Here is a 14164-nt window from a genome sequence, read left to right as displayed (position 1 = left end):
AAATGTGATGAAAATGCTTTCCAGTCTTGCCCTCTTTTGCTTATTGAACCAAAACTCTTCTCTCGTTTGATGTGGTTCTTCTCCCCACAGGTTCTTCATTTTGCCTTCATCCATATGTTAATAAGAGCCATAAAACCTTCATTTACTATGGAAACCAAGTTACTTCTACATAGAAGTAACTCTTCCTTCACTAATATAAATCTGTTGAATTATTTAGGATGACAGTTCCTCCTTGGGAGCAGTAAGGACTAGAGTGGCACGCCTTCTTGGGTCTTTGGGAGGGCAGATCAACCACAACTTAATTACAGGTGAGTGTCGTGTCAATATAAATAAAAATATTTACATGCCTCTGCTGTCTCTCTTTCAAAGTAGATTTGAGTGAGGTCTCAACATCACTTTATGAGAATGCATGGGCTTTTCAACGAAAGCTGTTTTGTGTTGCTCTTGTTTAAACAAAATCGCTTTTATTCAGTTCCGGATTTCAGAAGAGCAAAGTATTCACTAACTTACTATGGAATGCAGAAAGTGTATAGAAAACTTCAGCTGAAGGCAAAAAAATTACATGCATCAAAGTATATAGTTTTATTTATTCCTCCCCTTCACCCTCTGGCTGCAAAGCCTTTTTAAAACTTCACCCCAGTTTGTAACTCTTTAAGTACTTGTTTCCACCTTTTTACTACAATTCTCACTTAATCCAGTTTTTTAGAACTGCAGCCTGTGAATCGTGTAAGTCTTGGCAAGCTTTCTTCTTCACTTGTGAGTTTAAGGTGCACCATGCCTTTAGTATGTCCAGGTAGTAGAGATCAATTTGAGTGCCTCCTCAAAAAAAAGAAGAAATTTTCTGCTCTTCTCTGTTCAGTCTGTGAATAAGCTTTATAATTTAATTATTAAACACCGTAAAATCTAATTAAAACAAAAATGGGAAAGTATAGTGTAAGTACCTGACCATGGGATTCAAGGGATAAATTCGGTGCAAAATTCAGTCTAAAAACTAATGTAGTTGTATAGATGTTTTGTTCTTTTCTTTTCATGCTTACAGTTGTTTTTTCTGCCTTTACAATCAATTTTCTTTCTGCCAAGTGCTTCTCTGTTGCTTATTCAGAAGTACTGTGGGGAAAGTAGCATTATTCTCTGGAAATTAAATACAAAGTGTGGTCAGATTTTGTTAAACCAATTAACAAAAATGGGAATACAGGGAGAGAAGGGAGTAAGTATGGCAGTTTTCCTTGGAGGGCATAGCCATAAATGTAGTCATTTTCTGTGCAACTGGAGGAGTCTATGTTGGGTGGTCTTGTCTGATCTGATCTTCAAGAGTTGTTTTTATAACACAAGAAGACAAAAGTAGTATATTGGATGTCTTTAAAGAAGTATTTTAAATCAAGTGGATTCAATGTCTTCTGGGTTTATAATTGTCTCCAAACTTACCTGTATTGAAACTGGAGGCTACTGCAACGGTCTCCTGACATGTTGCCTGCAGTTATTTTTCCATGTGGTGGCTAAACATCTGTTTACCGGCCATCTAACATACTTCTGGTGCTTGTACCTTCCAGTAATTTATAAAGCATTGACATTGCATGGCAATCTAACTGAAGTTGGAAGGCTACAGATTTTTTGACTGAGCTACAGAAATACTTTCTCTATGTGTCTTATATAAAGCTTTTTTGTTTGTTTTTTTCTCTTTTTTTTAATCTTTTTCAAATGCATTAGCTTCCTCTGCAGAAGAGATGATGAAGAAATATGTATCCTGGGACACTGAGAAGCGTCTGAGCTTTGCTGTACCATTTGCAGATATGAAGCCTGTCATCTACTTGGATTTATTCTTGCCTCGTGTGACTGAGCTGGCTCTTTCTGCAAGTGACAGGCAAACAAAAGTATTGATGTTTTTCTGCATCTTTCTTTATGCTGGCTGATAAATACTGCATAAAATAATGTCTTCCTTGTTAAGAAAGACCTGTTTTAATTAATTCATAGGTAGCAATGTGCTTTTTTGGTGCTCTTTCATGATGACATTATTCTGAGTGTTTAAAACCTAAAGAGCAGAAGTTGCTTTAAGCTCTTACCAGACAGCACTGTGCTTGGAGAGTTAGACTTAACATAGAAATGAAAATTTTTGAACTAGTCAGTCTTCAGTGTTGTTTGGCCTCCTCCTCATGCCTAGCTTATGAACTTGTGGGCCCAGTCCAGCAGAGCACTTAAGCAAACATTTTGCTGCTTTGCTGGATTGGGATGCTGATACCCAAACATTGTCCAGAACAGAGGTATCCTTGAAAACACCATGGTGGGTGGCTTATCCAGTGGTGAATTTTCTCCAGCTGAAAAGCAACTGCCCATGATAGAGACTAAAACATGGGCAGAAAGGCCAGTTAGAATGTGCGTAAATTATTTCCATGAACATGATCCATTCCTGGAATGGCGATTTAGCAGAGATTGGAGTGATTTCTCAAGTACATCCTTTCTTGTGACTTATTCTCTCCTGCCCACAATGTTGTCTTCTCTGTGAAAGTAATGGGTGCATAACCAAAGGGATTTTTAAATTTCAGGTTGCAGCATGTGAGTTGCTACATGGCATAGTCACGTATATGTTGGGGAGAGCATCTCAGATGCCAGAAGGATCTCAGGGTCCCCCACCCATGTATCAGTTACATAAGCGACTATTTCCAGTACTGCTTCATCTTGCTTGTGATGTAGACCAGGTAAACAGATTCATTTATAAGCATTTTAGCTTGTTTAAAATACCTGTAAATGTGGGAATTAACTTCTAAATAAAACTGTAAGTTATCCTGTTAGAAGTTATCCTGACACATTGCCTTCCTCCATGCCCCCCCCGCCAAATGTATTTTGTAAGCTGAAATTCTATTTTAGGAGTAGTATTTCAGGGGCAGGGTGTGGAAGCCTTTTTAAAGACTTCAATAATGGAGTGTAATTCAGAGTAACTGAGGAGTGTACAAATACATGAGGGTTTCAGGTTTGAAGTTTCATTCGAAGAGTTTGTGGTAGTAGCTGCTCTTTGTCGCTGTATATAATTTCTATATTTTTCTTTAATAAGTTAATTTGAGGTGAAGTTGATTATTTCAATATTGAATGAGTGCAAAGCTACAACCCACAAGAAAAGCATTTGGGAGAGAATTTGTAGCTGACTCATTGATAGCTAAGGATGATATATTTAATTCAGACATCTGAACTTGATATTTCTCCTCCTTTACACAAAACAGAATAGACATATAGGTTCAGCTCTACTGAAATTACAGGTCTTGTGCCTTTTCAAACTGCTGTTTGGACCCTGGCATCTGAGTTCTATTTTTAGACGAAAGGGACTTTGCGTTCTGTTAAAATATACAGGAAGCTGTGTTACCAGTTTAAGTGAAACCCCTTTTGCTGGCATATGGCTGAACATAAACCATAGGTAAATAATGTCTGGATTGGTCCAAACCAGTGCACACAGGCATACACACTGTATTATAAGTATGTATGTATGCATATATAAGTATATTTAATGGTTCTTCCCTTCATGTTATAGTATGACAGTATTCAATCAGGTTGACTTAACAGAATTGTTGAAATCCAAGAAGTTAAAAAAATGTATATGGTAAAGATGAAGAGAGATTTTAGATCAAAATACAGCTTAAAAACAAACTTCCATGTTTCCCTGGCTGTTTATTGCTATATCAGTCCACGGCATGTAACATTCTTTGTCTCAGAGGATCTTATTGAAAGTAAGCTTGGAGATCTTGTGAGACTAGTTGAATAGAAAGCAGCTAACCAGATTTTTTTTTTTTTTTTTTTTTTTAAATCCTTGATATCGGAATGTAATATGAAGCTGACTATTTATTTTATAGACCCTTTTTCAAAGTAGTACTTTTTTTATTCTTACATATTTGAATAGCAAAATAGCATAGAAATGTATTAATCTTAGAAATGTAGTCAACTTTTGCTCTTTTCAGGTAACAAGACAGTTGTATGAACCTTTAGTCATGCAGCTCATTCACTGGTTTACCAACAACAAAAAATTTGAGAGTCAAGATACAGTGGCATTCCTGGAAGCTATCTTGGTAGGTCATAAGTCTTTCTTTTCTTTTTTCTGTGACTGTGTGACTTTATTTTTAACTAGCATCATTTTCTACTGAAAGAGTCGGGAACACACAAACAGATATAATAGCTCCTTATTTGTCTGAAAGAAGGAAAACAGTTTTATCAATTTTTTTTTTTTTTTAATGACCATTTAATGTTTCTTAACCAATATTTTGGTGAGGGATTTCTCTATTTCTTCGGCATTCTCAAAATGCACGTGTAGCATCTTTAGAATCTTTACAGGATTAATGAAACACTCTTTTTATCATCAGTATATACAAGGAACTACTGAAATACATTCACACACACCTCCCCTGAATGAAAGTTGCCTTTGTGTGCTTAATTTTTCTCTAAGTTTCTTTGCTTTCACCAGGTGCAGAAGCTTTAAATTTAAAACTGGCTTTTGCACTGAGCTGAAGTAGTTGGAGGCAAGGTAGGTCAGGAAGTTTTGCTGTACTTTTTGTAAATGAGACTCTGTTGTTGCACCACTTCTAAAGCAGAGGAAACAGGCCCATCAGAAAATGAAGTGACTTAGACAAGACTCCTAAACTGGTAGCTGAGACAGGAATACAAATCCAGATCTTTGAGGCCTAATCCAGTGCTGTGAGGGCTGGAAATGCTGCCCTTCCCTTGACAGTAGTAATCTTGAAGCTTTGTTATATCTGGGAAACTGTGAGTACACTTTTTTAACTTACAAATAATACTGTGTAAATAAGCTGCTCTAATACTGCACTGAGACAATGGCGAGGCTTTTCTCATTCTTGTAATGAAATAATCTTGTGTAATTTCAGACTGGCATAGTGGATCCAGTTGACAGCACTTTGAGAGATTTCTGTGGTCAGTGCATACGAGAATTTTTGAAATGGTCTATTAAGCAGACAACACCAAGACAGCAGGAGAAAAGCCCAGCAAACACCAAGTCTCTTTTTAAACGGTTGTATAGTCTTGCTCTTCATCCCAGTGCTTTCAAGAGACTGGGTGCAGCGCTTGCTTTTAACAGCATCTATAGAGAATTTAGGTGAGCAAACAGAGCTTGAAATAGTAACTAGCTTGGACTAAAGGTTCAAGCAGATAAAAAGAATTAAGTGTAGAACTCAAGTAGTCATCCACTGACACTCATTCTATTAACGTATATGATAGCTGTCAAATTGAGTTACTCAGCTTATTAATTTTTAATTATAATTGTGTAGTTTGGGCTTTCTGCAGGTGGGGAGCAAATAAATTTAAATTTCTATCACAAATTTATTGGAAGTTATTTATGCCTTTTAAAGGTGCCAGCAAATTTCATTGCTATTTTTTAGAGTGGTTTGGATGTATTTTTTTGTGCAAACACCTTGTGCAGTTTGTCTCTACAGCATTTTAATTTGTTTTTTTTAATTAGAATTTCACACTTAGTGTTTCTTCTACTCATGTTTCTCACGAAATTTATTTATTTAAAGGGAAGAAAATTCTCTGGTGGAGCAGTTTGTATTTGAAGCATTGGTTGTATTTCTGGAAAGCCTGGCCCTAGCCCATAAAGATGAGAAATCATTAGGTGAGCTATAATTAACTATGGAATGAAGAAAAAAGCCATCCTGTTGAATCTTGGATTAAAAAAGAAAAACTACTATAACTGTAAGAGAAGTGAATGTGCTTAGTTTTGCAACAAAGGAAGGATTATTTTTCATTACTGATTAGGAACTCTTTGAATCAACTGCTTGCAACATATAAAAGTGGAAGATTTTGGGCCCAGGAGAAAGAACCTTTTCACATTACGATGATTGACAGTTTTATAGTAACACTAGAAATGCTAGTGGTGCTTCTGATTTGAGTCTCGGTTTTGCAGTTACACAGTGTAAAAATGTAGCTTGATGAGAATCTTCAAGTCTACTCTCTTACAACAAACCAAGTGCTCCAAAAAGTGACATTTCTATATATTCTGTGGAAGATTACCACCATTTTGTAATACCCTTTCCTGGTTGCCTTGTCATTCTTCTCTACAACAGTATGTAGCTGTGTGAAGAATCTATGACCTCTTTCACAGTACTAATGATTCTTCAGTAAACCTGCTTTTCTCTCTTTTCTTTTTTCTTTTTTTCTTTTTCATGCTCTGACTTTCATCAGTTAATAGTAATTAGAACATAAAACCAAAAACTGATGTTACAAAGCTTTATTTCTTTCAGAGAAACAGTTCAGGATATGATAGAAGTGGCCCCAGAAGAAATACTCACATGGGAAAATTATACAGTTTCTCTAAGCATGATCACAGAAAGTAGAATATACAGTTTTATAGCAGAGGCCTCATGGTTGGCTAAGGCCATGTTGGCCTGTCTGCTTTTTCATTATTTTGTTCTGCGGCCTTGAAAAATTTACTGTAGAAGCACAGAGTATTGGAGCTGGTAGACATTATCCTGTGTGTAAGTCTCTTGCACCATTTCTATAGTGCTAATACCTTGATTCATTTAACCAAGTTACTAGCATTTATTTATAGTTGTCAATTCTCCGTTTCTAATAGGTACCACTCAACAATGTTGTGATGCTATTAATCACCTGATGCGCATTATCAAGCATAAAGCACCTTCTCTGAACAAGGAAGGAAAACGGCGAGTACCACGGTCAGCAGTTCGCCATTTTTTTTCTTTTTTAATACTGCATTTTAATTAACAATGTATGTAGTTCCATTAAACACTTGGGATTCTGAATGAGGAATTCATCCTGTGACTGTTGCTGATGCAAATCTCTTGATATATCCGTTGAACTACTGGTGGGAAGTGCTGGACATGATACTAGAGGATCATGATGGTCATTCTTTATTCCAGCATGGTGAGCTTGCTTTAGTTTGGTAAGGACAGGCAGAAAAGAAAAGCATATTTCCCTCACAGCAGTGTTTATAATAACATTAGCACTGCTGCTACAAGGCACTTGGAGGAAAGTCCTCTGAAGTCTTTCTTATTGCTGTTAAGTGTTAGCAGAAGTAGAACAAGGTGCAATAGGATGATCAGCAGTTAAAGAGAGGTAGCAAAAAAGGTGGAAGAAGCAAGAATGGATTCAGTATCAGGCTGGATGAAGCTCTGAGTTACCTGGTCTGATTGCATAGCTGACCCTGTTCTGAGCAGGAGGTTGGACCAAAGACCTCCTGAGGTCCCTTTTTACCTGAATTATCATGCGATCCTAAAGAAACAGGCAAGTGGAGTCAAGAGAGTTAGCTCACTGGTGTGGCGTTTGGTAAGTTTGGAGACTGGATGATTAGGAATGGGGAAAAACTGTGTAGGCTTATTTGAACTTTAATCTCCATTTTTGTCTCTGAGTGTTACGAAGAGACCTGATTCTGTTTTTTAAATTGTTGCCACAAAGACTATGCTCTGGGGATCCAAAGTAGAGAGAGGAAAAAGGAAGGCAGTGCAAGATGTGCTTGTAGAAGAGCTCTTCCTTGTAGTGCAGATGGGTTGTGGTTAGATACATAAAAGGACATACATAATGTTCATGGAACATTTTGATATTTTTTTTTTTTTCAACTGGAAGACTATGGCTTCTTGGTAGTTGTCAAGAGGACTGTTAATCCCTAATATTTTTGTGCAGAGGATTTCCACCTACTAAGTCAGTGTGTCTTCTGGATGTTGTCATGTGGCTCTTAGTGCAGTGTGGACGACCTCAGACAGAGTGCCGACATAAAGCCATGGAGCTCTTCTATGAATTTGTTCCTTTATTACCAGGTATTTTAAGTCACAATGCATTAGTGTCTTTGTTTTCTAAATCCTGGGCACAGTATTCCCTCTATGTTTTTTTGTGCAAAGTATTAATTACAAGAAAAATTATTTTTTTAAGTAAATGTTCACTTAGTGCTGTTAAATAGAAACTTGAGTAGTTGCACACATTGGAAATCAAATAATGTGAGAGCCTCAAGGCTTGTGGGATGTTTGTGGGCACAGAAGAGAGTTTTATTGTGAACTTCCCTCCAGGCAGGAAGGAGAACTTACAGGCCCAGAACTGCTATCGTATCCAGCTATGAAGGCAGTATCTGCTGACTGGGAACTAGTGCAAGCGTCTCACAAATTGGCCTCCTCCTTGTGGGAAGAGAACCAATACATTCTCCGCTAGAAGATCCAGTTTAAAACACAATGTTTGGGCATGTCAGTCCATTTTTCTCTAATTCCTTGCTAGTTTGAAATGTTTTTCCTAGAGAATTTATATTTCTGGTTTTATTTCTATCAGGAAACCAGTCTCCATCTTCTTGGCTGGCTGATATTCTGAAAAAACAAGGTGTTTCTTTCCTCATTAACAAATTTGAAGGAGGTGGCAGCGATGCCAAAAGTCTGTCTGGGATCCTTTCTCAGCCAACTCTTCGTGGTATGCAGGAGCCCTTCAGTTTACAGACTGTCATGCGGTGGATGGATATGTTCTTAGCAGCACTGGACTGCTACAATACATTCTTTGAGCTGCGAATGATCAAACCTCATGAAATACTGGGTGAGTGATTAACTATTGCATTAGGCTTATTCACGTCTGTTACACAAAGCCCATCCAAAATGAATTCCTTAACTTGGACTTAAAGCTTTTTTCTTAAATGTAGAATTGATTAATTTTACAGACACTCCCAAAGGTTTCAATGACAGTTGTACTGGATGTTTTTTGATGAAGTACTTTGTTAATAGTTAGTCTTAGAAATATGCCTTTATATTTCTGTGTCTCAGTCATCCACTCACCAGCAACTTTATCTCATCTTCAAAAATTATTCTGTACAGCTGATTTCCCTCTGCTGAGGAGAGCGATAGGTTGTTTTTTTGGTTGGGTTGGTTTTTTTTTTTCATCCTTCCAAAGCTGTTTACCTGCTCCTTATTAAAGTCTGGAGGGAGCTGTAAGAAAGCTGTGAAAGAACTCCCCTTTTTCACTTCAAGCCCTGTACATGTTAACTTTCTTCAGTTCCTGATGCTTCAACTGCATCAGGTCCAAAAGCCTTGTATTTGAATTTTGATCAGGTGCATAGTAATACCTTGTGTAGCCATTGGATCTCTCAAAGTTTTCCTTTTCATTATTCATGCAGGTCTAAACAAAATCCTTTTTATTACTGGTAGTACAGTTGCATAGTTACTTCATATACAAAGCCTTGTACAATTTCCAGGTAGTCTGTCTGGCAGTGTCATCTCTGTCTTGGTTTAAAACAATACTGCAAGGTCATTGTTGGATGCAGTTAGCATGGGGCTAAATTATTCGAAACTAGGGATTTAAAATTTTTATCCATTTTATTACGCATACATAAATCATCATCATTAATAAGTGCTTGTAATGATCATTAAGTAGAAAGCTACCCTTCACTGCCCAGAATGTTAATATTAGGAACTGGCACAGGACTTTCAGAAAACACCAGTGTGAGACGTGGTGGTTTTCTGTTTATCTCAGTTTGAATATTTTTTTCCAAACACAATGTATTTGGAAGTTGAGAGCTGCTGTATCATTTCAACTTAGTATGATTCTTCTTAGGTGTAAATGAAAGATCGTCATTCTTGGAAGCTGTGCAGTTCTTCCTTGAAACTATTGCTTTGCATGATATCCACACAGCAGAGCAATGCTTTGATTGCAGTTCAAAAGGCAGCACGTTCAGTCCACAAGAGAGAGATGTGTATAATTACAGCAAGTGTACCATTATCGTCCGAACCATGGAGTTTGTCACCATGATCCTGGAAACATGCCAGCAGGATTTCTGGAAGGTATGCACTGAAATCTGTAGTGGATAAAAGGTACAAATTTTATATGTAGTTAAAGATTTGTGGTTTCATTGTGAGGTTAGTTCAATGGAGAAGAGCATCTTCAGTGGTGCTTTAATTGAAATTGATGTCGAAGTGTCACGAACTGTTATGGTCTTCACACGTAAGTGAAAAGAATTATATTGCACAGTTGAATTTTAGTGGGTGATGTAGTTTTGATTAGAGAAATCAATATTTCCTGTATATTCCAGCTGTATATTGACTATAAGGTTCCTGTATGTTGACTGAGGTCGTGTTTCTGTATGGAGTACTTGCAATGAGTTTTTCCTGTATGACTCCTGATGGCCTTAAATGTATGGAGGTGATAGCTGCTTAAAAGGCAGAAGGGTAGATTGTGGCAATTCTTTCTTGAATTCAGTATATGCAATATAAACTCTATTTAACTATATAAAGTATAGTACTTATGAGTCTCTTACAAAATTTACACTGCCAAGTTTAGTTCTGAGACTGTGACAGTCTCTTGTTTTCAGTAAATTTCTAATAGTGTGCACAGAGGTGTACATCTGGGTTTCAGGGTGATTACACATGTATAATCAAGACTGAAACAGGCCTGTGTGGACTTAAAGATCTTATGTGCAGTTTGAGATAGCATATATCCTATGTATATTTTTATAGATACTTAATTTCTGTGTTATTAGCATGATTGATTGAAAGACAGACATTTCCTAGAGAAAGAGAATGTTGCTTAATGAGAATAGTTACTGTTCCGTGTTTGGTGTCATATTAGATAGAAGGACTAGTGATAAGTTATGAAGAATAAGATTGGGGAATCTAAATGGATATTTAAATAAACCTTTTATTTAATGTTTTATTCTTTCTAGCTGCTTGAGAAGGAACTGCTTAATGCAAGCCTTATAGAGCTTCTGGTGATGACAGTGTGTGATCCATCACACATAGGCTTTAACACAGCTGATGTGCAAGTCATGAAAAATCTCCCAGATGTTTCAGTGAGACTCATGAAAGCTTTGATGAAATCTCCGTATAAGGAATCTTTCAAACTGTGCATTAAAAAAAGAATCACACTGCAGAGGTAAGTAGGGGCTTTCTGGTAAGCATGAATCCAGAACAAATGCCACTCACTGTGAAAAATGGGAAGTAAATAATGTTGTGTATGGTTGTACATGGAGCTCCCCACCAATGTAATGTTATTGCTTCTCTTTCCTCATTAGCCTCGAGGACCTTTGTTCTGTTGATCTGTTTAATTCAGATGCACGTTTTGATCAAGTTAGGTTTAGTGCTGTCCTTTCTGCCTGCAAGCAACTCCAGAAATCTGGCCTGCTTCATTCTGTTCTTCACAATCAGGTAATTGTTTATCCAGAAAATAACAGTGAATATTTTTATACAGTAAAGAGCTTTTCCTGTGTAAAAGGCCAGTATGAAAACAGAGAACAGATCAGATGAAGAAGTTGTGTAAAATGAAATCAATAGTGAAGAGCTGATGTTGAATGGGATCAGAAACAAATGTTTTATGTTTATTCTACAAATCTGAGTAGCACAATACTGAGATTTGAACGATCTTGATAATTATGTCTGTCTTTCTCCAATTTCCAGGGACTGGAGGCAACAAAAATCCACCTAAAACTTCCTTTTAGTGAGCTTTACAATACTGAAAGCTCAAAAAATCAGGATTTACTATCCTATAAAGGAGGCATTTTTCAACAATTTTTAAACAGAGAACATTAAAGTGATGAAGGAAATTAGAAAAGGAATACCTTCTGGCTGGTCGGAAGCAATATAGTGTGTCTGAGTTGCAGGAAAACAGTATAGAGAGCAGTTGGGGGGTGGTGATCTAGGCTATATTACTCGAATTCTTTTTACTAAGTTTCTTTCTATTAAGGAGTTAATCTCTATTTTACTTTGGGCAATTCAAGGAAAACAGGCTATGCAACAGCCACAAGGACTGAGAAAATTTGTCTACTGGTGAGCAAGGCTATATTTAACAAGTAGCAAAATAATTAATTTCTCTGGGGTGTTTGCCACCCATCCTCTATGTCTAAACAAAAGCTAGAGCTGTGATTGTAGGATGGTGATATTCAAGGAGCTGCATGGTTTACCTTTTGTGGCCCACCCATTTTGACTAAGTTGTTCATTTTGTTTCTGTAGTAATGGTGTAACCTGAAAAAAACCTGGGGGAGGATCAGAATCTTTTGAAGATTTTCAAATTACTGTTAGTTTGTTCTGAACTTTGCACACAACAGGGTTGTCTTGTTAAAAATCTTGTTCCTCAGTTAGAAAGGTGTCTTGTCATGGTGTATTTGCATCACTTTATAAGAAAATTACCTGGAGTTCCAGTGTTTTCATTAACTATACAGATGGATTGGAAGACCTTTACATTATTTTTTTCAGCTTATATTAATTGTCACTTGTTTGTTTATTTCCATAGGATGAAGGGCCTCATTTCTCAGTTGGCTCTAAGCTTCTTTCAGTTGTTTATAAAGGCATTGCACCTGGGGGTGAAAGGATATCTCTTCCATCATTAGATGTCAGCAGTAAGCAATTAGCTGATAGACTCCTGCAGCTAGCCTTTGCTATTGATGACCAGGTAGGATATGGTTCTCCAGTTTTAATAATCATTATTTAATACTCATCAATAGTCTTCTACCTATATTTTGGGTAGAAGAGGTTGCTGTTTTATTCATACTCCTGCAGAGGAGCTATAATGATTCTCTGGCTTAATTGAGTGACAATTGTAGATAACAAGCATTTCAGTTCTCTGTTTGTGCTTTTTGTTCTTTCTGGTAACATAAAACAGTTTGGGATGGGAGCTTTAAAAAAAACCATGCGCTTTTCTAAGAAATTAGTGAAATTTAATGTGCTTGAGATAACTTTGTGTTTATACATTAATTTTCACAGTGTGAGGAGCTAGTAAGTCTGCTGTTGAACACAGTAGTGTTATCTGTGCCACTATCAGGAACATCCCAGGAGAACCTGATCAATTTCTCTCACGGACAATATTTCTACAGCCTGTTCTCAGAAACCATCAATCAACAGCTGCTGAAAAACCTGGATGTGACCATAGTCCAGCTTATGGAATCATCTGTCAGCAATCCCCAAATGGTATTGGACTATTTCTTTAAAAGGACAAAGTCAAATGGGAATGTTAGAAGTAACACTTTTTCTGTTGTTGTTACAGAGTGTATAGTGGGGAAAAAGTGCATTTAGTTGCACTTCGGACAGCATTACACTGATATATTATTTTTTTTTTATCTTCTTGTCGTGGCCTACTGGTGCTACCTTCATGATTTCTGGCAACCTGACATAACTTAGGCTGTATGTCATCTCATGTCAAACCGAGTGGAAAGTGCTTACCTATTACCTATACTGACATCTATGAATTTCGGGATTTTTTTGTATAATACTTCAGATCAAGAATGTCCTTTCAAAGCAGGTCTGATTGTTCCCATTTACTGTGCTTTGATTTTGATTGCAGGGTGGTCCCAGAGCATGTGGACTGGATTTGGTTTGGATAAAACTAAACTGGAAAATTAACTCCAACCACTAATGGGCATTTAGTCCTCAAGACTTGAGCAGAGCTAGGTCAAAGTATTAAAAAGAGAGACATGCACACACACACAGCCTGCCGTGACCTGAAATAAATATAGGGTAGTTGTCATGTACTTGGTCTCAGCACTATTTGTTTTGCTCAAGAGATTTTCTCCTGTTGGTCCACACTACTTACTAATGTAGAGCTCACCTTCAGGTCCACGAAGGAAATGTGTTATAATTGAGAAGCCTTCTCTCAGTACTTCTGACCAACAGAAGGGTCAAAAAGAAAGATCAAAAGCCCACTTTCCCTTTTGCTTAAAAAGATGTTCAGGACAGTAGATCATCCTTTTAAAAATAATTGGATCTTTTTTTAATCCAAGACGTTATGCTTAAAGGTGTTACTTCCAAGTAACATTTTAAAACACTGGGAGCATAATTTTTTGTGATACCAGAAATTGTTCAATTTGATTGTAGAAAGATGTATATATGTTTTGAAAGGCTGGTTCCTGTGATGACTTTGTAGTGGTTCCTGTGCAGAGTGTGCCACAATAGATTTGCATTTAAAAGTATCTCTGATAAATTATAGGCTACTAATTTACACTGGCTACATGTGGCAATAGTGTTAAAAGTCTTCATGTCATTAATTTAATTAAGCTAAATAGCCAAATTGGGTCAAACACACACTTTTCTGTTGTCTGCTGTCTGCTTTTTGTCTTTGTCTGACTTCTTAAAAAAATATATTATGGATTACATTTGAGAAGATACATATTCTTTTTAGTTTTATGCATTTGTAACGTACAGGAAGAAAAAGTAAGGCTTATTTTACTGTATCTGTCCAAATCTGGTGAAATCACAAGGTTGATGACATT

General features: G+C 36.9%; 1 protein-coding gene across 11 annotated transcripts in view; it reads left to right on the top strand.

Annotated features, from left to right (window-relative positions):
• PRKDC (protein kinase, DNA-activated, catalytic polypeptide) overlaps positions 1 to 14164 on the top strand; it is an 86723-nt gene that overhangs the window by 20318 nt on the left and 52241 nt on the right. For 10 of the 11 annotated variants that reach the window (XR_774798.1, XR_774799.1, XM_010574379.1 and 7 more), the window contains 14 exons: positions 218 to 308; positions 1708 to 1871; positions 2541 to 2693; positions 3942 to 4049; positions 4860 to 5086; positions 5508 to 5602; positions 6563 to 6662; positions 7627 to 7760; positions 8260 to 8514; positions 9526 to 9752; positions 10631 to 10839; positions 10979 to 11111; positions 12193 to 12351; positions 12663 to 12866. Coding sequence is in view for 9 of the 11 variants with exons in the window: in XM_010574379.1 (XP_010572681.1) it covers positions 218 to 308; positions 1708 to 1871; positions 2541 to 2693; positions 3942 to 4049; positions 4860 to 5086; positions 5508 to 5602; positions 6563 to 6662; positions 7627 to 7760; positions 8260 to 8514; positions 9526 to 9752; positions 10631 to 10839; positions 10979 to 11111; positions 12193 to 12351; positions 12663 to 12866 (2259 nt within the window). In the remaining 2 variants the exon portion in view is untranslated. The remainder of the gene's footprint in view (positions 1 to 217; positions 309 to 1707; positions 1872 to 2540; positions 2694 to 3941; positions 4050 to 4859; positions 5087 to 5507; positions 5603 to 6562; positions 6663 to 7626; positions 7761 to 8259; positions 8515 to 9525; positions 9753 to 10630; positions 10840 to 10978; positions 11112 to 12192; positions 12352 to 12662; positions 12867 to 14164) is intronic. The other variant, XM_010574380.1, reaches the window with a different exon arrangement.

Source organism: Haliaeetus leucocephalus, unplaced genomic scaffold (genome assembly GCF_000737465.1).
Source record: "Haliaeetus leucocephalus isolate CR32 unplaced genomic scaffold, Haliaeetus_leucocephalus-4.0 Scaffold428, whole genome shotgun sequence".
In the NCBI taxonomy this organism is placed as follows: Eukaryota; Metazoa; Chordata; class Aves; order Accipitriformes; family Accipitridae; genus Haliaeetus; species Haliaeetus leucocephalus.
Note: the sequence above shows the minus strand (reverse complement) of the source record. Positions and strands in the feature narration are given on the sequence as shown.